The sequence below is a fragment of the Palaemon carinicauda genome, chromosome 21, assembly GCF_036898095.1.
Source record: "Palaemon carinicauda isolate YSFRI2023 chromosome 21, ASM3689809v2, whole genome shotgun sequence".
In the NCBI taxonomy this organism is placed as follows: Eukaryota; Metazoa; Arthropoda; class Malacostraca; order Decapoda; family Palaemonidae; genus Palaemon; species Palaemon carinicauda.
The window spans coordinates 26,431,940-26,453,571 of NC_090745.1; the positions used below are offsets into that span (position 1 = coordinate 26,431,940).

At 39.5% G+C, this 21,632-nt stretch overlaps 1 protein-coding gene across 1 annotated transcript in view; it reads left to right on the forward strand.

The window, feature by feature from the left end:
* Window positions 1-21,632, forward strand: part of LOC137615225 (2',5'-phosphodiesterase 12) — a 189,246-nt gene that overhangs the window by 52,899 nt on the left and 114,715 nt on the right. Inside the window, exons 3-5 of the mRNA XM_068344906.1 lie at window positions 2,886-3,025; window positions 10,850-11,012; window positions 21,020-21,152. Of these exons, the coding sequence (XP_068201007.1) occupies window positions 2,886-3,025; window positions 10,850-11,012; window positions 21,020-21,152 (436 nt within the window). The remainder of the gene's footprint in view (window positions 1-2,885; window positions 3,026-10,849; window positions 11,013-21,019; window positions 21,153-21,632) is intronic.

Below are 21,632 nucleotides of genomic sequence, written 5' to 3' on the forward strand. Positions count from 1 at the left end.
TTGAAGTACACCCCCTACCTGCATAGCGATCGCTGGCGGATTTTTAACGTAGAGTTTTCTGTCGAGCAACAGAGTTGCAGCTTATATAATCACCGGGTAAGTATATTCAAAAATTTATTTTATTATAAAAATAACATTTTCCATTTTCGTAACATTTTGAGGAGGAGACAAAAGCAAACATCCCTAGATAGGTTCCTTTTAAAAAGGCTGGCAAAAAGTGAAGGTGAAAGCGAGTCAAAAAGCGAGGCAAAAAGAGCCAAGCCGGAAGAAGAAAAGTAAAAAAAATTAAAATGAAAACAAAATTAGAGTTAAGTTTAGTGCAACATAAGATTTAAGATTTATTTTTAATAATGTCACATTTTATTGCAGATCATAACCAGTACATAAGTATTTGTTATTTTGTGAGCGTAGGTTGTGAATTAGAACAATTAAAAACATGTTTTTCCACTGTAATACACTTTTTTTTAGGTGTTTTTTCAGATGGGAACGGATTAATTTTTTTTAGTTATTTTATATGGGAAAATGGATCCGAGATACGAGAGAATTGACATACGAGCTCGGGTTTCGGAACGCACTAAGCTCATATCTCAAGGTATTACTGTACTCTATGCTTATTCTAAAGAGACTGGAGAGAAAGATTGATGAAAAGCTGAGAGATGAACAAGCAGGATTTGGAAAAGGTAGAAGTTGCACTCAACAAATTTTCCTTTTTAGACTATATATATGTGTGTGTGGAAGGCCACCGCTTGTTCTTGAGCCTCGCCTTCAGACCGAAAGGAACCAACTTTTCATCTGCATTGGCATCGCCTTTCTTAATACAGAGTTTCGAGCCTACCTGCCCTCTGTTGGAAGGGAGATCTCCACGGAGCATAGTTCGCAGCCTTCGTTCCCCGAAGGGTGTCCCCCTATGACCCAGGATGCCATACAGCAGATCTTCACCTGATCTTGATGACAGGTCTCTGTTTGTTTTGGCTTCGGTCAAGAGAGTCGGCGAATCCCATGAGCCTGCTTCAACGTCTCTCATTCACAATGATGAGCCAGGTAATACTCGACTTAGTTCCTGGCAACTCTGATTCCAGATTTGAGTCCTTTGGATTGCGAGTCCTTTCTAGCGTGACCAATGATGCCAGTACTCCAGCAATAGTAGAGTTCCTCGTTTACCTTCGGGAGGAAAAGGTTCTCCCGGCCTCAGCAATGGAAGGCCACCGCTCGTCCTTGAGCCTCATCTTAGACCGAAAGGAATCGACCTTTCCTCTGTGTTGGATCACCTTTCTTAATACAGAGTTTCGAGCCTACCTGCCCTCTGTTGGGGGGTCCTCGAATGGTGTCCCACCATGACCCAGGATGCCTAGCAGCAGATCTTCATCTGATTTCGATGACAGGTCTCCTGCTCGTTTTGGCTTCGGTTAAGAGAGTCGGCAAATCCCATGAGCCTGCTTCAACGTCTCTCATTCATGACGATGAGCCAGGTAATACTCTACTTAGTTCCTGGTAACTCTGATCCCAGATTCGAGCCCTTTGGATTGTGAGTCCATCCTGGCGTGACCAGTGATCCAGATCAACGGTTACTATGCCAGGGAGAAAATTGAGGTGCTACCTCAAAAGAACTACAAGAGGTCGTCCCCGAGTGTCGTCACTCTTTGTCAGCTAAGGGAAGGTCAAGAGAACAGGTTATTGGCTTGGATTTGCAAGGTCATGGACCAAGTTTTGAATCTTGATTCTTCTCTTCATAGAGGAGACCTAGATGTCATAACGTTAAGGGCTGGAGTACGCCCCACCGTTTATGAAAACTACTCTTGTGACGCAGGCCTTGGAGGCGGGTGTGTGGAAGTATCAAATGACCTTCACTGCCCACTTCCTGCAAGATGTGACCAACAGGAACAGGGAGACGTTCTTCTTTGACCCTGTGGTAGCTACACAATAAATGTTTTAAACACCTCAGGCTCCTTGATGGAAAAGTACCAGATGGTGGAGGGCTGAGTTTAACCATGGTTAAGTCTGGCATGAATGACAAAGAATGACTGGCTTTCTTTCTTTCTTTCATTTTCCCCCCTGTGGGGGGAACAGCACCTACAGTACTCTACGTTTTTGAGAATTCTTAATCGGACTTGTCGCACTGCTATAATCACACAATTGCACAGATTGTTCAGGCCGCTAACCGTGCTTCGCACGAATTGTTTAACAAGGTGTCAGTGTTTCTCCCTGTTACGTGCAGAGGTCGTAAGGGAAAACCCCAGGTCAAAGACCAGCCAGTTGTTTTGGACTTCCACCTTCCTAAGTGGTGAGTCAATCCCTATAAATAGCGACGGTTTGTATTAGTGTTGGAACAAATGACAAATTTGAAAGTAATTTGTATTTTTCCTAATAATGTAAACCTGTAGCTATTTATACAAATTGGCCTGCCATCACCTGTCCCCTGATAAGTCCTGCCTGCAATAAAAAGTGACGAGGCAATACTGGTGTGTGTGTGTGTACAGTATGTGTATGTGTGAGCGTGGTAGCCGGCTCCCCCTCTCCCAGATAACAAGCGGTAGGGTGGTTACACTTCACTAAAAGTCTTATGGCTAGTCTTCCAGCTTCACCGAAAGTATAATCTCTACAAAGAGCTACAGGTTTGTATCATTAGGAAAATACAAATTACTTTCAAATTTTTCATATTGCTTCAAAATTTGTCATGTTGAAATGTTTGTAGTGGTATGCTTCCTTCTTTACTCTTGAGGCATGTAATGCGATTTTCACTAGTAACAAGATACACAATTGTGATCTTACTACACTTAACTTGATTAAATTTTCTTTTATGAATTCTAATAATTGTACTGACAAGCCATATTGGTGTTACTGTTTAATCTTGTCAGATTAAAGAATTATTTTTTTCTCGATTACAGCTTGCGAGTAATTTCGTACAATATCTTAGCTGACTTATATGCCGATGGGGAATTTGCTCGAAAGCATCTTTTTCCTACTTGTCCATCATATGCAATGGACATTGATTACAGAAAGCAGCTTCTCATCAAGGAATTATTGGGTGAGTTGATAATATTAAATGATAAAAATTTTGTTGCATACTTTTTGTTAATCAACTTCATGACTATGTCCAACATGTGCTGGGAATATTCCTGTACGGTATTCCTACATTTAAATACTGTGATTTGTATACTGTACTCAGGAAATATGAGTTACCTAAAAATTGTTAGATTTATCGCATTTGTTGTGTTTTATCATAATTACTGTCGTTACTTCTGGAACTTATGGTAATTTTATGCAAATGCCAAAATTTCTGTTGTTCCCAAATGATAAGTATTGGACGACCTAAAAGATATTTAATCCCTTAAAAATGTTCCATCTAGTCCATTATAAAATTTTTATGAAGTTGTAGTTTATTGGATATATCTAATTGATTTTTAGTCCTTTCTTCGATTAATGTACTATGTGGCCTCCAGAGACTTTTCTGCGAAAGGCTAGAACATGGAATCCAATACGACATCAATATCAAAGAAATATTGTCTCCCCTGCTCTAGGGCCAGTGTATCAACCTACAAAGTACAAACTTAGTGTGTATAAGAGAGACCTTCAATTTCAGGCACTATTGAACTCAACACAGCAACTCCAATGCTGAAAAGCATCTGCTATGGGTGACTTCATTACTACATTATCACCGCATTGATAAAAGGACCAATACTACAGTCAGGGATAACACTATCTGCGCATCAGTGTGCGTTCGTTCAACCGCCATCTTTTTATACTTTGTTCTATGCATAGTTCTATAAGAAACAACTTTACTGTTACGTGAAGTGAAGAATCTGGGAATATGATTAAGTAACAGGAATCAGGTTTGATAGTAGCATTATTATAATGTTATAAAACTTTTGGTCAAGTGTGCTGACAGTTTTGTAATTGTGTGATTTTAATTCTAATTTGTTCAACATTATTAGCTGTTACACCCCCGGCTTCTTGAAAGTCTGGAAGGGTTATAGTTTTCCCCACTTCCAAGTGTTAAATTTGATTTGTTTTGACACGAATGCAAACCCTTTCTCTCTTTACAGTGGATATTATTTTGGCAAATGCTGAAACCAGCCAAAAGACTTTTTAGTGAGGTTCAACTATCCACCACTAGTTAGCGGGGGGTTAGACTAGCCACCCCACTCTCCCACTTACCGGTTGAGTGACGTCACTTTATTTTGGCTCTGAAGAGATCGGCCGTACTGTATCTGCCTGTTAACCTTTTGTTCTATATGATTATAAACTGGCTAATTCTTTGAGCCTTTTTCTTTTCAGAATGTGGTGGAGATTCCAACCATGCAGGTGTGTCCAGGTGTGGAAGGGCGCCGATGCAGCACCTTTATGTCCACTGTAGAGACAAATCCTCATGACCTTTTTTGTTCCTACAAGGGCCATTCATGCTCCCAGAAGTCTCCATGTAATTCATGTAGGGAGTGGCCATTTGCCTAGTGGTAGAGATTTGCTAGGCAGTGAAAAGTCCAAATGGGACTCTTCCCCTTTGGATTCATCCTCGAAAGAGAAAAAGCCCCGACTTCCTTCTTCGTCATCTCGATCTAGTCATCCCAACTCTGCTCGAACGGTTACCTCTGGGGATTGTTGGAGTAGGAGTGGTGGCCCTTTGACCCACAGACAACCTTATGAAGAGTGCTCCGTTGCTCCCCCTAGCAAAGCAGCGCCACCCTCGAAAGTACAGGACAACAGCTGTGGCTTTCTTTTGGGTTTTCGGGTTATCCCTCTAAGGAACGACTTGTTGAGGCTCTGTGGACAGGGACACAGCAGGAGTGCACACCTGCCTTCCCAGGGGAAGATTGTCTCCCCCTTAGACATTCTAAAGGCTGTAGGTGTAAGGAATCTCCCTTGTCTCTGCTCACAGTCATCTCAGCTGCTCCTTCTTCCCTTGATTGCGCTACTTGGGTAGTTAAACGTGAACAGTTGCTGACGAGTATCTGTCGAGGGATCCCTTTGGGAGGAACCCAGAAACTGTCTGCTGCCAAGTTTCAAAGGCTGTTACTTTCAATACCCTCCCTCAGCCTGAGTCTTCTTAGCCAACGAGTTCACGCCCCTCTTATGATGTAGAATCCACTGTTCTGCATTCACATTAGCATGAACCATTTCAGTCAGTGCTTAGTTCATCTTGTTATGAGCGAACAGACACAAGTTCTCACTTCACTCGGGAGCACGCCCATCCACCTACTCCTAAGGGCGAGGGGGTTGGGCAAACTCCTCTTCTAGTCCAGATTAGTGAGTTTGTAAGACCATACTCGCCACCTCACAAACCTTCAGCCTCACTGATTCCTCAAGTAAGCATTACCTCAGTAGTGTACACTATTGTTCCGTCTCTGTGTGCGTAGCTGGCGAGGTCACACACCACCTTACCTGAGCGCTATCAGACAGGTAGCAGACTTCTACTCTTGCTTCACTATTGTGCACCTCGCCAGCGTTCACCTTGGCAGAGGTCTTTCTGCCTGCGTTCACCTCTCCAGCATTCACTTCACCAGCATTCTACTCGCCAGTGTTCACTTCGCCAGCGTTCTCCTCACTAGTGTTCACCTTGCCAGTGTTCTCCTCGCCAGTGTTCACCTCGTCAGTGTTCTCCTCGCCAGTGTTCTCCTTGCCAGCGTTCACCTTGCCAGCGTTCTCCTCACCAGTGTTCACCTTGCCAGTGTTCACCTCGCCAGTGTTCTCCTCACCAGCTTTCTCCTCAACAACTCGTAAGCAATCTCCTCAACATCGATCGTCTTGGCAGCATTGACCACGGCAGCGTTCCTGCACCAACGTTCCCCTCGCAAGCATCCATCTCACCAGAAATGTTCACCCGACTATAAACGTTTTCCTCATCAACGTTCACCTCGTCAATGTTCGCCTTGTCAACGTTCACCTCGTCAATTGATAATGCAACTGTACAATGAGGAGCGGGCAATTAGATCAAAGAATATGTTGGATGAACTCGGTACAGTATTCCAGCCACCTGACCTACACCTTTCCTTGAGACACTGCCGAAGGTGAGAAAGCTTCCTAAGATGACTCCTCCTGAAGTTCGTATGCTGAATACAAATTCACTTTATAAGTAATAATTACTTAAGACATTTTCCCCATTTAATTTTTACTTCTAAAGTTTCTTATGGTGGTAGGAAGGACTTCTAAGTTTACTTGTTTATTTAAATGTTTGGTACTCTAAAGTGTCCTTCCTGTGGCTGTTAAAGCTTGTTAAATCATTTAACTAACTACTACTCCTTTTTGTACAACAAAACTTAACATAGTCGAAGAACGACAGAGGAGGTCAGATTCAGAACCAGACTCCCCTAGAGTTGGAACCTAACTTTCCTTTTGCCAGAACCTCAAGATTTACAGCTGTCTAAGCCAAGAGGAAAGTATTCTTGAGTTATATTTCATGTTTGAAAGCATACATTGCTAAAGGACTGTTGTCCGGATCCAGGGCATTTCTCATCATGATGGATATCAAGAACTTTTTTTGCTTTTACCTTCTCCACAGTCTTCATGCTTGGATTGATACAATGAATACCAAGCACATATAGGGTAGTATATTTAAGGGGCCCTGCCAGCTAGTACTGTTTCTTAAGGACAAGACTGACATTCATACCACTTAATAAGGTGACTTAGGACATCTCCAAATTGCATAGGATTTTTGTCTCTTGACCTTCTGTTTTGTGATGCCAGGGTGATTTATCCTGAAAATGAGTGTTTATTTCAAATGCTATCTCCTCCCTTGATACTTAATATTAAGACCTGGGATTACTACCCTATATAGACCTGGTGTAGACCTCCAATCAAATAGTTTTTTTCTAAAAGTCATTTTTTTGCCAGATATGAATTTTTTCATTATGGTGAAGAAATAAACCCTATAAATCAGGGAAATAAGTAAGAAAAAAATGAGAAAAAATGGAAAAGTGTACTCAATTTGATAGTTTTATAATGTCTTTCTAAGTTATATACCAAATTTCAATGCTATATCTTTAAAACTAAGGGAGAAGATAAAATTTGAAGGTCAATAAGTATAGTTTTTAGATATGGGCGTTCAAAGTTTTTCTTTGAAGTTTTACAAAGAGAATATTAATATAGTATACATACATATACCAAGGCACTTCCCCCAATTTTTGGGGGTAGCCAACATCAAACAAATGAAACAGAAAAGGGGACCTCTCCTCTCTACATTCCTCCCAGCCTGACAAGGGACTCAACCACAGATGAAGTTTCATAATGCTGAATCCCTTACTGCTGCTACCTCCTTGGTCATCCAAGGCACCAGAGGAAGCAGCAGGGCCTATCGGAAATGCATCACAGTCGCTCGCCATTCATTCCTTTTTCTAGCACGCTCTCTTGCCTCTCTCACATCTATCCTCCTATCACCAGGAGCTTTCTTCACTCCATCCATCCACCCAAACATTGGCCTTCCTCTTGTACTTCTCCCATCAACTCTTGCATTCATCATCACCTTTAGCAGACAGCCATTTTCCACTCTCTCAACATGGGCAAACCACCTCAACACATTCATATCCACTCTAGCTGCTAACTCATTTCTTACACCCGTTCTCACCCTCACTACTTCGTTCCTAACCCTATCTACTTGAGATACACCAGCCATACTCCTTAGACACTTCATCTCAAACACATTCAATTTCTCTCTCTCCGTCACTTTCATTCCCCACAACTCCGATCCATACATCACAGTTGGTTCAATTACTTTCTCATACAGAACTCTCTTCACATTTATGCCCAACCCTCTATTTTTTTTATTACTCCCTTAACTGCCCCCAACACTTTGCATCCTTCATTCACTCTCTGATGTACATCTGCTTCCACTCCACCATTTGCTGCAACAACAGACCCCAAGTACTTAAACTGATCCACCTCCTCAAGTAACTCTCCATTCAACATGACATTCAACCTCGCACCACCTTCCCTTCTCGTACATCTCATAACCTTACTCTTACCCACATTAACTCTCAACTTCCTTCTCTCACATACCCTTCCAAATTCTGTCACTAATTGGCCAAGCTTCTCTTCCGCGTCTGCAACCAGTTATAAATTATGATTATTATAAATTTTGTTACTTTTTGGATATTACTAAACCAAAACAATGTTAGTTATCATAATTTAATCATAAATGAGGAACCTTTTGCTCAATATCTTGCTTCTTTAGGCTCCTGGTCAGGTGAGACGTTCGCTTCTTCAAGCACCTCCGCTTATATTGCCGATATTACCCATTTCTGAACTCTTATTAGAGCAAATTTTCTTCCTTATGTTAGTGAGATGTTGAAATTTTCTTTTCTGCTTTGGCATGATTAAATTCTTGCTGAAACCAAGAAAAACAGACTTAAAAGCGAGCGAATGTCAGAGGTCCAACTCTAATGTGTACTCTCTGTGAGGTTTGTGCTAGCTCAGAAGGGTGTAAGCATAACTTCCTGTCTTGTGACTCTTGAAATCTTTATAGATGCCCTTGTCACAATTTATTTTATATCAAAATGTATAAATATCAAAATTTACGTTGACAGAAGAAATTCTGCATACAGTATTCATGTAGGGATCAATGTTTGGCTTATTGAGTTACTTTTACTAATTACCCTGTAACTATGAAAGTAAGAGTAATTTTGATGAAATATTTCTTATACGCATCCTCCATTGCCTTACAAAGGTCAGTGAATTTTTTCAGGATTTTGCGTTTTTCGTTGTATACCCCCATACATTGGCATACCGGCTGGGCCCCTTAAGGTAACTATATTCAATATCTAAGGCCTTTGTGTTGCCTCTTAACAAATAAGCCTTCCTCTCTGTCATAATTTCTTATTTTAAATTAAATTTTTTTGTTACATGGTTGGCTGAAGTATTTTTCTTATTCCTCTTTCAGTTATTGCCATTGTTCATTCTTTTAGTGTACCATGTGTGCTATTATATACGGATTGGTAAGGACTTTATTTAGATATATTTTTATTTCATTGGTTATAAATGTGACATAGTTTTATGTTTTATTATACCAATCCCCTTACAACATGTTTCACTTAGGGCCAAGATATATTTCATAAATTCATTTTCTACTTGCTGTAATTTCCCAATCCGATTCACGGTTCTAACATTTCACTTACCAATTTTCCATTTTTCTATATTGTTTATAGTCTGGGAGATTCTTAGAACCCTGCCACCTTCGGGACCGGGGGCCCATTCTGTCATTTTATCTTTCCATTGACTGACTAAATCCATAGAGGATTCATTGACTAGATTCATCAAAGGATAGCCAGTTCCTTGTGATATGCAGTTCCTATATAACTAAGGCAAGCGACCCCTGCCAGTCCTTACTAATTCCAGAAAGATCATCCACCAGGCGTCAGGAGTAGAAGCTGAAGAGACATCCTGTCTATTGCTTTTAACCCAATTCGTCACTCTGCTGCCAGTGACTACAGTTCCTCCACACCCAAAGTTTTCGTTACTCCAGGTTGCTCATCCGCTTTTGTAACCATTGGAAAACATGGATTGCTAAGATATGCTTCCTAGCATAGTAGTTATACATTGGTAAAAAATCTCTTGGCTAGTTACAATTTACGGCCCACTATTTAAACAAGTCTCTCGACACTTTTTCCTTAGGGGCTGTAGTAGCTGCTCAGCAGGGTGGTTTAACACACGCAGCTCCCTCAGATGATAAGTAGCATCTTGTCTAAGATAACGGTTACAAAATCAGTTTAGGATGAGAGTAAGAATGTAAGAATGTCTAGCCTTTTTTTCTCTTCTCCTTTCCCTTCCTCAGGGTGCAGCAGTTTAACTGTTATGTCACTAGAGTGGACTTTTGATGCTGGTAAGACATCATACTGAATAACTGTTCTTTTACTGATAAAGTAAAAGTGTTTATTTCCCCATCCTCGTGATAAGGGCAAGGATGGATAGTAAAGTGAACCTATCTTTTTACTTTAGCCTTACATTACAGACACCATATCCTGTTGGGATATAGGTTCTTTATGACTACCTCTCTATGACAGTAACCTAGCAGTGTCTCCTTAGACTCGGTAACAATTATGCTTCGCATAAGGCCCAGGTGCTTAGATATCCTGGAGTTTTAAACCAGCAAGTATGGTTATAGAAATATCTCCATCCCAGGGGTAAATCTCCTATTAAAGGACAAAGGTTTGTATATGTGTAGGATTACATTACAAATTTTTAGAAGTAAATTTTATTTTCCTAATTATACAAGCCTGAGTCCTTTAAAGTTATGCTTCCCACCTCGTCTATCCAACAAATACTAGGTGAAGGTCCAAGTGGCTTTTTGGTGAGTTGGTGGGGCTTCCCCACTACCTGCCAGCAACTGCTGACACATTGTTAGAAATTTTAATAGCCAAGTTCCAGTTTTGGTGAAATCATAATCCTAGTAAAGTACTCAGGTTATAGTAAGGAAAAATACAATTTAGTTTAAAAATTTGAGATATAGTAATACCTAGCCATATCGTGGTTCATATAGAGCTCCCTCAGTATATTGCTGATTTAGAAATACTGTATATTATCATACATTTAAATCTATATTGCAGACTCCTCTTTATATCAATGGTTTGTGAGGGCAGATAAGTTTTATATTTTTCATATCTTAATTTTTTGTTGAAAATAGTTATTTAAGGGTATGAAATCTTAGATTTATTAAGGTAATAGAAAATATAAAAAAGATATGAAAATTTACTGTAGATATCTGCATCTATTTGATTTTTTTCAGCTATTGTGAAAGGCATAAAAGGGTACTGTACACCAGCGATAGCCGAGGAATTACTGTATTGAACAAAAGTGAACGCATTTTGCAAATTTGAAAATAGTAAAATATACAGTATTCTAATTAATGAAGATTTTTTTTTTTCAGGATACAATGGGGACCTTATCTGTATGCAAGAAGTTGATGAGAAAGTTTTTGATTATGATCTAGAGCCCGTGCTAAGTAACATTGGGTTTGAAGGCGCTTTTGATGCTAAAGCTGGTCAAGTTAGAGAAGGACTAGCTGTATTTTATAGGAAAGAGAAGTTAAGGTGAGAATTTAACATTTGTAAATTCTTGTGAAGAGATATTAAATATTAGAATGCAGATTGCTCATTACAGCCCACTGTAGTAATCATATTGTCTCATATCAAGTGAAATGACTCCAAGCACACCAACTGAAGAATGCAGCAAACTTGTGCTAACTACTTGTGGAAGTTTTAAGCATTTTGATCTTGTGGAAGCATTAGAGTCCAACTTCCTTTTAGGTTTTGCTAATTAACATTTTAGTATGTGCTGCATTCCAGTTAATATTGTTTCCTGATTCTTAAATATTACTGTATTATCTTTCCATTCAATTTTATTCAGTCTTGTTCTATAATTTTGTTCTTGTTTGATATTTTGATTTAAAGTACACCATGAATTCATTGCTGGTGCTCGTTCCATGTTCACCAATCCACTTTCTTCAGATTATGTTAAGGGGAGTGACTCTGCCCCATTGAAACAATGTTATTTTGGCATAATTTCAAACTGAGTATACTTTTTTGTGTCTCAATCAATTTTCATTATTTAAAAAAAAAATTTTAAAGAGGGAGAGGGAGGGTAGGAGAGAGAGTGAGTGAGTTACTGTACGTACTTAATTAAAAACTACAGTACTTCTATTTAGATAATTAAATTTATTCATTATACAGTTTATACCCTATTAGGCTAATAGTTTATAGATTGTAGTGTAAATTTGTACTTCTGTGATACTATGATTATGATAAGGTAACAGAAATGAAATTAAATAAGTAACTATAGTCTATTTTTTATAGCGGTACATATTTGCACCCACTCACAGGGGTGCCCTTTTAGCTTGGAAAGGTTCCTGATACCTGATTGGTCGGAAGTATTTTTGTCCGAACACCTTCATTGTTCTCGAATAATCACCAAGTAATGTGAATCGGAAACTTATTTATTAACCTATATTTCTCTATCAGATATATCTTTGGCAATAAACAATGTGAAAGAATAAATATATTATAAAGAATCGTCTTGGTAAGTCTAAATTTAATAACACAATCCGCCGAAGTCAACGACAGCAGCTTGTTTTCGGATGCACGCTTTGTAATTTTGTAATTTTTCACATATTTTAACGCAAATTGGGATAAATTACACTCGGCATAAGTTAAACATGTTATTATAAACTTTCTTTGAATACCAGAATTTACCAAAATCATGGAATTAATAAAACCCGATATTTGTGAAAACTTATGGGGAGGTAAAAGAACAGCCTGTAGCGGCCTGGCGGGAAAACGATCCCTTCTGACTTCTAGACGCAGTTTTTTTTTCTTTCGTAATATAGTTCGGCCTATTCCTTTCAGTTTAAATAGTCTTGCATTGTCTCACTTCGTATTATTTTGCTTATTATTTTCCCACATTCTTGTTCCTCACCTAATATCTATCTATTTTCCCGATATCACTTCTTTCCTAAATGGGATATCCGCACTACGATTCCTTATTTCTTATCCTCTGTCGAAAGTGATGGCTTGAAGGGAAGCGCGTGCTAGTCTCATTAAAATAGTGTAGAGGCGGGAATAAAGAAAAAATACTATGCTTAATTTCAGGTTTACAGAATAGGTTATACTTTCTACACAGCATAAAATTTGTTATTATTATTTACATGCTTACTGACGTAAGGTACAGAGCATAAGGAATCGTAGTGCGGATATCACATAGGCCTATATGAAAGAAGGGATATCGGGGAAAATAGATAGATATTATGTGAGGAACAGGAATGTGGGAAAATACTAAGCAAAACAATACGAAGAGAGACAATGCAAGACTATTTAAACTGAAAGGAATAGGCCGAACTATATTACGAAAGAAAAAGAAAAACTGCGTCTACAAGTCAGAAGGGATCGATTTCCCGCCAGGCCGCTACAGGCCGTTCTTTTATCTCCCCATAAGTTTTCACAAATATCGGGTTTTATTAATTCCATGATTTTGGTAAATTCTGGTATTCAAAGAAAGTTTATAATAACATGTTTAACATATGCTGAGTGTAATTTATCCCAATTTGCGTTAAAATATGTGAAAAATTACAAAATTACAAAGCGTGCATCCAAAAACAAGCTGCTGTCATTGACTTCGGCGGATTGTGTTATTAAATTTAGACTTACCAAGACGATTCTTTATAAGATATTTATTCTTTCACATTGTTTATTGACAAAACATATATCTGATGGAGAAATATAGGTTAATAAATAAGTTTCGATTCACATTACTTGGTAATTATTCGAGAACAATGAAGGTGTTCGGACAAAAATACTTCCGACCAATCAGGTATCAGGAATCTTTCCGAGCTAAAAGGGCACCCCTGTGAGTGGGTGCAAATATGCACCGCTATAAAAAATAGACTATAGTAAGTATAATGAAATAAGAATAGATGAGGCTGAGTTGTTTTACTTTTAATGGAATAATCCAAATAATATCAAAGACAAATTAGTAAATTATTAAAATAAACCAAATGTAAATAAAAAAATCAATTGAATTTCAAAATATCTATTTCATAGTATAGTCGGCCCTCTTTTATCGCGGGTTCTTTCTTTGCGGTTTGGTTTTTTTGCTGCCAAGAACAATGCAATACCTATTAAATGAAAATTCTCAAAAACTGCGATAAAATTCAAGCTGGGGGATGTTTTCAAATAGCCTGCACTCCTTTACAGTGGGAGTACTGCGCGCCACTACCTATCTCTGCACCCAGCTGATCCTAGCTCTCTCTGTACAGTGTATATCCATTTACTGTCGTGAAAAATTACACACACACACACACACACACAGAGAGAGAGAGAGAGAGAGAGAGAGAGAGAGAGAGAGAGAGAGAGAGAGAGAGAGAGAGTGTGTGTGTGTGTGTGTGTATTACATTAATGTGAGAAGTATTGTACAGTACATATATTATAGTAGAATACACTATACAGTAGTATCAGCGAGAGTTATATTTGATAGGAACAGCAGTGTCTTGTTGTCATAAGTGTCCAGATCAATAATGTAATGTTACATACTGTACTGTAGCCTTACTGTGTCCAGTATGTAGTGTACACGTGTAAACTTACTGAAATGTGTTTCTTCATTTACACAATACTTATACCTTGATAGAAAACAAGTAAAAACAATATAAGACGATACTTAGTGTGTTAGTCGACCTCGTATTTGGTAGTATTAGGAGTTATCCCACAATAGGGCAGCAAGTATTTGCGGATTCTCGCTCTTCGGTCCTGTCTCTGTTACTTAACCCTCAAGGATAAGGAAGGCCGACTTTATATTCATGTCTGCGTATTTTTTGGGCAAATGTTACGCTTAAGGTATATGTAGTTCCCGTCTCTTGACATGTTTTGCATCGTTCAGTATAACTATAACATGAGAATTATAAATATTTAAATGAAGAGACAAAGAAATAAAAAAAATAAACCTAGAGAAATGTGACACATTTTTATCAAGACATGATCAAAAGAAATAAACTACATTCTTTGTTTTCAGCCTTGATGAAAGAAAATCGTTCTCGTGAAGTTTATCGGAGACTGCAATAAGTATCCTTACCTCAAATTCTTGAAGAAAAATTGATTATTCTTGTACTGATAAGAAAAGGGTTGTGTAAGCGACTGGATCCGCTTATGTACATACATACATATACCAAAGGCACTTCCTCCAATTTTGGGGGGTAGCCGACATCAACAAAGAAACAAAACAAAAAGGGGACCTCTACTCTCTACGTTCCTTCAGCCTAACCAGGGACTCAACCGAGTTCAGCTGGTACTGCTAGGGTGCCACAGCCCAACCTCCCACATTATCCACCACAGATGAAGCTTCATAATGCTGAATCCCCTACTGCTGCTACCTCCGCGGTCATCTAAGGCACCGGAGGAAGCAGCAGGGCCTACCGGAACTGCGTCACAGTCGCTCGCCATTCATTCCTATTTCTAGCACGCTCTCTTGCCTCTCTCACATCTATCCTCCTATCACCCAGAGCTTTCTTCAGTCCATCCATCCACCCAAACCTTGGCCTTCCTCTTGTACTTCTCCCATCAACTCTTGCATTCATCACCTTCTTTAGCAGACAACCATTTTCCATTCTCTCAACATGGCCAAACCACCTCAACACATTCATATCCACTCTAGCTGCTAACTCATTTCTTACACCCGTTCTCTCCCTCACCACTTCGTTCCTAACCCTATCTACTCGAGATACACCAGCCATACTCCTTAGACACTTCATCTCAAACACATTCAATTTCTGTCTCTCCGTCACTTTCATTCCCCAAAACTCCGATCCATACATCACAGTTGGTACAATCACTTTCTCATATAGAACTCTCTTTACATTCATGCCCAACGCTCTATTTTTTACTACTCCCTTAACTGCCCCCAACACTTTGCAACCTTCATTCACTCTCTGACGTACATCTGCTTCCACTCCACCATTTGCTGCAACAACAGACCCCAAGTACTTAAACTGATCCACCTCCTCAAGTAACTCTCCATTCAACATGACATTCAACCTTGCACCACCTTCCTTTCTCGTACGTCTCATAACCTTACTCTTACCCACATTAACTCTCAACTTCCTTTTCTCACACACCCTTCCAAATTCTGTCACTAGTCGGTCAAGCTTCTCTTCTGTGTCTGCTACCAGTACAGTATCATCCGCAAACAACAACTGATTTACCTCCCATTCATGGTCATTCTCGCCTACCAGTTTTAATCCTCGTCCAAGTACTCGAGTATTCACCTCTCTCACCACTCCATCAACATACAAGTTAAACAACCAGGGCGACATCACACATCCCTGTCTCAGCCCCACTCTCACCGGAAACCAATCACTCACTTCATTTCCTATTCTAACACATGCTTTACTACCTTTGTAGAAACTTTTCACTGCTTGCAACAACCTTCCACCAACTCCATATAACCTCATCACATTCCACATTGCTTCCCTATCAACTCTTATCATATGCTTTCTCCAGATCCATAAACGCAACATACACCTCCTTACCTTTTGCTAAATATTTCTCGCATATCTGCCTAACTGTAAAAATCTGATTCATACAACCCCTACCTCTTCTAAAACCACCCTGTACTTCCAAGATTGCATTCTCTGTTTTATCCTTAATCCTATTAATCATTACTCTACCATACACTTTTCCAACTACACTCAACAAACTAATACCTCTTGAATTACAACACTCATGCACATCTCCCTTACCCTTATATAATGGTACAATACATGCACAAACCCAATCTACTGGTACCATTGACAACACAAAACACATATTAAACAATCTCACCAACCATTCAAGTACAGTCACACCCCCTTCCTTCAACATCTCAGCTTTCACACCATCCATACCAGATGCTTTTCCTACTCTCGTTTCATCTAGTGCTCTCCTCACTTAATCTATTGTAATCTCTCTCTCATTCTCATCTCCCATCACTGGCACCTCAACACCTGCAACAGCAATTATATCTGCCTCCCTATTATCCTCAACATTCAGCACTTTCAAAATATTCCGCCCACCTTTTCCTTGCCTCCTCTCCTTTTAACAACCTTCCATTTCCATCTTTCACTGTCTCTTCAATTCTTGCGCCAGCCTTCCTTACTCTCTTCACTTCTTGTAGACATTAGAAAAGGATGGATCTGCTTATGTAGACATTAGAAAAGGATGGATCCGCTTATGTAGACATTAGAAAAGGATGTTTTAGCCATAAAACAAGCTCTCACCACAAATAACATTTGAATCATGAAAAATGAGTTGTGCCCCTTAAGGTATCAGTGAGGAGAGAGGTTTTTTTTTTTTTTTGGGGGGGGGGGGGCGGCGATAGGCTACAGAGTGACCTTCTTTGGGGTAAAAATGTTACTAGTGATGCGATTTCTTTGCAGAGGTAATATATGAAGAAGCTATTAGACTTGCTAAGCAGTCCTTGACAAATATGCAAATGCTTACAGTATGTGTCAAGGATTGCTTGGCAAGTCTTATAGTCTGTTCATGTTATACCTATACAAAGACTTCCCTCACTTCTACCATTCCTTCCCCAAGGAGTGTTAACCAGTCAGTACAAGCAGTGTTTGTGAAAAGGGAAATTTTGTACCTTGCTTAAGATTAATTTGAAGAGTTTGTATTATTGCTGCAGGCTCAAGTTCATTGGTGTTTTCGGACACTTCAATGGGCAGGGAATCATTTTAGTTGCTATCTTTAGCTCTTTCATCAGGGAATGTTGATCCTGAGACAGTGCTCTATCCACCAAGAAAAATTGTTCTTTTGACAATTGACTTCTCCAGGCTCAGCAAATGATAGTGAAGGGAGAGCAGCAGCATCTCACGCCCTGTCAGCTCCTTGTGAGTCTCCTTCCAGACAGACTGGAGACAGATTGCATTGTATGAGCAAGACTGCCCCAGTTTGAACGGTTCCTGCAATCCACGGTCATCGCCAGTCAACCGAGTCGTGTTACTACTGTAGCCACTTATTTCTCCTGTCTATGGCCTGCCTCTTGCTTGCCAGTAGCTTTGACCCCTCCATAGCCATGGACATAGCCTTCGTAGTCTCAGGATTGCAACTAAAGCTGTTCAATGCTATATGGGACAATTATTCCTCTGACTAATTTTTATGGTAATTGGGATGTGGTAGAATGGTTCAAGTTTGGCTATAGAAGGTGCGAAATTCAATATTACCATGGACTTACCTTTTTAACTCTTCAGCAGTCAGCGAGCAAGCAGGAGTGTGTGTTTTCAGCTTCTCTGTCTCTTTTCCTATCAATTTCAATTACTCTGCCAAGACAGGAGATATAATGGCCCACTTCTATCTCACCAATCTTCAAAGGTTGTTACATTCATTCTTCTCATACAATCGAGACAATGCTAGCTTGGGAGGTATCAACCTTTTTCCTTCCTTCCACACTTTTATCCTTTGAGCTGTGTTGTGTAGTTGCCACAAAGGTTGCCTCCCCATTCTTGTTTAGTGCTACCACAACCCTTCAAGCCATGCATAGTCATGCTCAATTCTGGTTGGAGTCATTGTTCAGTGTTAATGGTGGCCTTCCTAAACCTGCCAGTTACTCCATACTCAATGTTTTCCCAGCAGGTGGCTCCCTATGTTCATTTCTTTCGGAAATTGTTTTCCCCCAGACTTCAACTGTTTGCTCCCAATCCCAGGGTTAGTTTTGTCAACATTACAAGGGCCTAGTCAACAATACTTCATTCTCTAGCCTATTGGCATAGAAAAGTTTCTTTTGTTACGGTAGATTTTGAAGAGAATTATGAAGAACTTATCTTTACTATTGGGGGTTTATTGTGACAGTTCTCATTCAGACTGTAGGACATATGAGCTACAGTAATTGCGTGAAGAGAGGGAGCTACAGGGAATCCTTATCATTCAGGACTGGTGCAAAATCACAATAGCCACATTTTTGGTACACTTATTACATGTCTTGTTAAGGCTAATTTGTGCTAATCAGTTTGAGCTCCTAGTGTGACACTTGAGCTAGAAGTTTAAAGATGTCAAGACCAATTTTCTCCATGATTGGTAGCTTCCAATATATGGTGTTTTGTACATTCCTATTATGAAGGATCTCTGACTTTGGGTAGTTGTGATTTTAGAATTTACTAGGTGGGTATTGAATAGATTTTGATTTGCTTAACTGTTGGCTATGTAAAAACTATTTTAGGATTGTTATCCTGTGGAAAAATGTGGAAGTAAAGTGCAAGGTACGTGAGGCAAAGAGGGCAGCTGACCTGAGGTGGGGTCAGGGATTGGGTCATTCATATGAAGAGAATAAGAAGTTTTGGAAAGAAGTGAAGAGAGTAAGGAAGGCTGGCTCAAGAATTGAAGAGACAGTGAAAGATGGAAATGGGAGATTGTTAAAAGGAAAGGAGGCAAGGAAAAGATGGGCGGAATATTTTGAAAGTTTACTGAATGTTGAGGATAATAGGGAGGCAGATATAATTGCTGTTGCAGGTGTTGAGGTGCCAGTGATGGGAGATGAGAATGAGAGAGAGATTACAATAGATGAAGTGAGGAGAGCACTAGATGAAACGAGCGTAGGAAAAGCGTCTGGTATGGATGGTGTGAGAGCTGAGATGTTGAAGGAAGGGGGTGTGACTGTACTTGAATGGTTGGTGAGATTGTTTGATATGTGTTTTGTGTTGTCAATGGTACCAGTAGATTGGGTTTGTGCATGTATTGTACCACTATATAAGGGTAAGGGAGATGTGCATGAGTGTTGTAATTCAAGAGGTATTAGTTTGTTAAGCGTAGTTGGAAAAGTGTATGGTAGAGTAATGATTAATAGGATCAAGGATAAAACAGAGAATGCAATCTTAGAAATACAGGGTGGTTTTAGAAGAGGTAGGGGTTGTATGAATCAGATTTTTACAGTAAGGCAGATATGCGAGAAATATTTAGCAAAAGGTAAGGAGGTGTATGTTGCGTTTATGGATCTGGAGAAAGCGTATGATAGAGTTGATAGGAAAGCAATGTGGAATGTGATGAGGTTATATGGAGTTGGTGGAAAGTTGTTGCAAGCAGTGAAAAGTTTCTACAAAGGTAGTAAAGCATGTGTTAGGATAGAAAATGAAGTGAGTGATTGGTTTCCGGTGAGAGTGGGGCTGAGACAGGGATGTGTGATGTCACCGTGGTTATTTAACTTGTATGTTGATGGAGTGGTGAGAGAGGTGAATGGCCGAGTGCTTGGACGAGGATTAAAACTGGTAGACGAGAATGACTATGAATGGGAGGTAAATCAGTTGTTGTTTGCGGATGATACTGTACTGGTTGCAGACACAGAAGAAAAGCTTGGCCGATTAGTGACAGAATTTGGAAGAGTGTGTGAGAGAAGGAATTTGAGAGTTAATGTGGGTAAGAGTAAGGTTATGAGATGTACGAGAAGGGAAGGTGGTGCAAGGTTGAATGTCATGTTGAATGGAGAGTTACTTGAGGAAGTGGATCAGTTTTAAGTTCTTGGGGTCTGTCGTTGCAGAAAATGGTGGAGTGGAAGCAGATGTACGTCAGAGAGTGAATGAAGATTCCAAAGTGTTGGGGGCAGTTAAGGGAGTAGTAAAAAATAGAGGGTTGGGCATGAATGTAAAGAGAGTTCTATATGAGAAAGTGATTGTACCAACTGTGATGTATGGATCGGAGTTGTGGGGAATGAAAGTGACGGAGAGACAGAAATTGAATGTGTTTGAGATGAAGTGTCTAAGGAGTATGGCTGGTGTATCTCGAGTAGATAGGGTTAGGAACGAAGTGGTGAGAGTGAGAACGGGTGTAAGAAATTAATTAGCAGCTAAAGTGGATATGAATGTGTTGAGGTGGTTTGGCCATGTTGAGAGAATGGAAAATGGCTGTCTGCTAAAGAAGGTGATGAATGCAAGAGTTGAAGGGAGAAGTACAAGAGGAAGGCCAAGGTTTGGGTGGATGGATGGAGTGAAGAAAGCTCCTGGTGATAGGAGGATAGATGTGAGAGAGGCAAGAGAGTGTGCTAGAAATAGGAATGAATGGCGAGCGATTGTGACGCAGTTCCGGTAGGCCCTGTTGCTGCCTCCGATGCCTTAGATGACCGCGGAGGTAGCAGCAGTAGGTGATTCAGCATTATGAAGCTTCATCTGTGGTGGATAATGTGGGAGGGTGGGTTGTGGCACCCTAGCAGTACCAGCTGAACTCGGTTAAGTCCCTTGTTAGGCTGGAATAACGTAGAGAGTAGAGGTCCCCTTTTTTGTTTTGTTTCATTTGTTGATGTCGGCTACCCCCCAAAATTGGGGGAAGTGCCTTGGTATATGTATGTATGTATCCTGTGGAAAGTTCACATGCAATTTTTGTATATTTACTTCTGTTTGGTACTATTAAAGGAAATCATTGCCATTACTATCACTGAAGGATCTATAAGAATTCACCTTTTAGGTATCCATCAACTGCAAGACAAGATGACTTTATCATGGTGTTGACGTAAATAATAAAAACATTCCTATTCCAGTCATATTACTGTGTTCTTTTAATTATCATTTGAAAGTTATAAGATTTCATACTTTCAGGTTGTTGGAAAGAAACAGATTGGTGTTAAGCAATGAATTACAAAGTAACATCCTCTTCAGTGACATGTGGGAGAAACTGCAGTCAAATGAAAAACTGAAAGAGAGAGTGATAGCTCGTTCTACAGTATTGCAGGTTAGAGTAATACATGTATTTTGTTATTTATCAAACAGTCACATTTGAAAATTCCTTTCTATCCTTTGAAGTTGTCTTGAAGATTGGCATTTTCTTTGATAATGTTTGTAAAAAGATTAAAATGTTAAGTATAGTACATCTGTAAAAAGATTTGAGTAAAGTACCGCTAAATTTTTATATCTTCAAGAGGCATTTTAATCTTGATCTTTACACACACACGCCCATTGTTCTAATTTGATGAGCCTACCAAAATTAAAACACCATTATAGATGGTGAACTCTTACACTCTTGAATTGGAAGCAATTATATCTAACTTTGTTAACTGAGATAGCTTTTTTCAAAATTGTTTTATAATTATTAATCTTGCGGTTACATGTCTGCTTGTGCTTCATTATTATTGTTTAATTTAATGAAACAATAGTTGCATTTGTAGAATATTGAACCTTTTTGAACGATTGTACCATAAATGAGAGGTATATA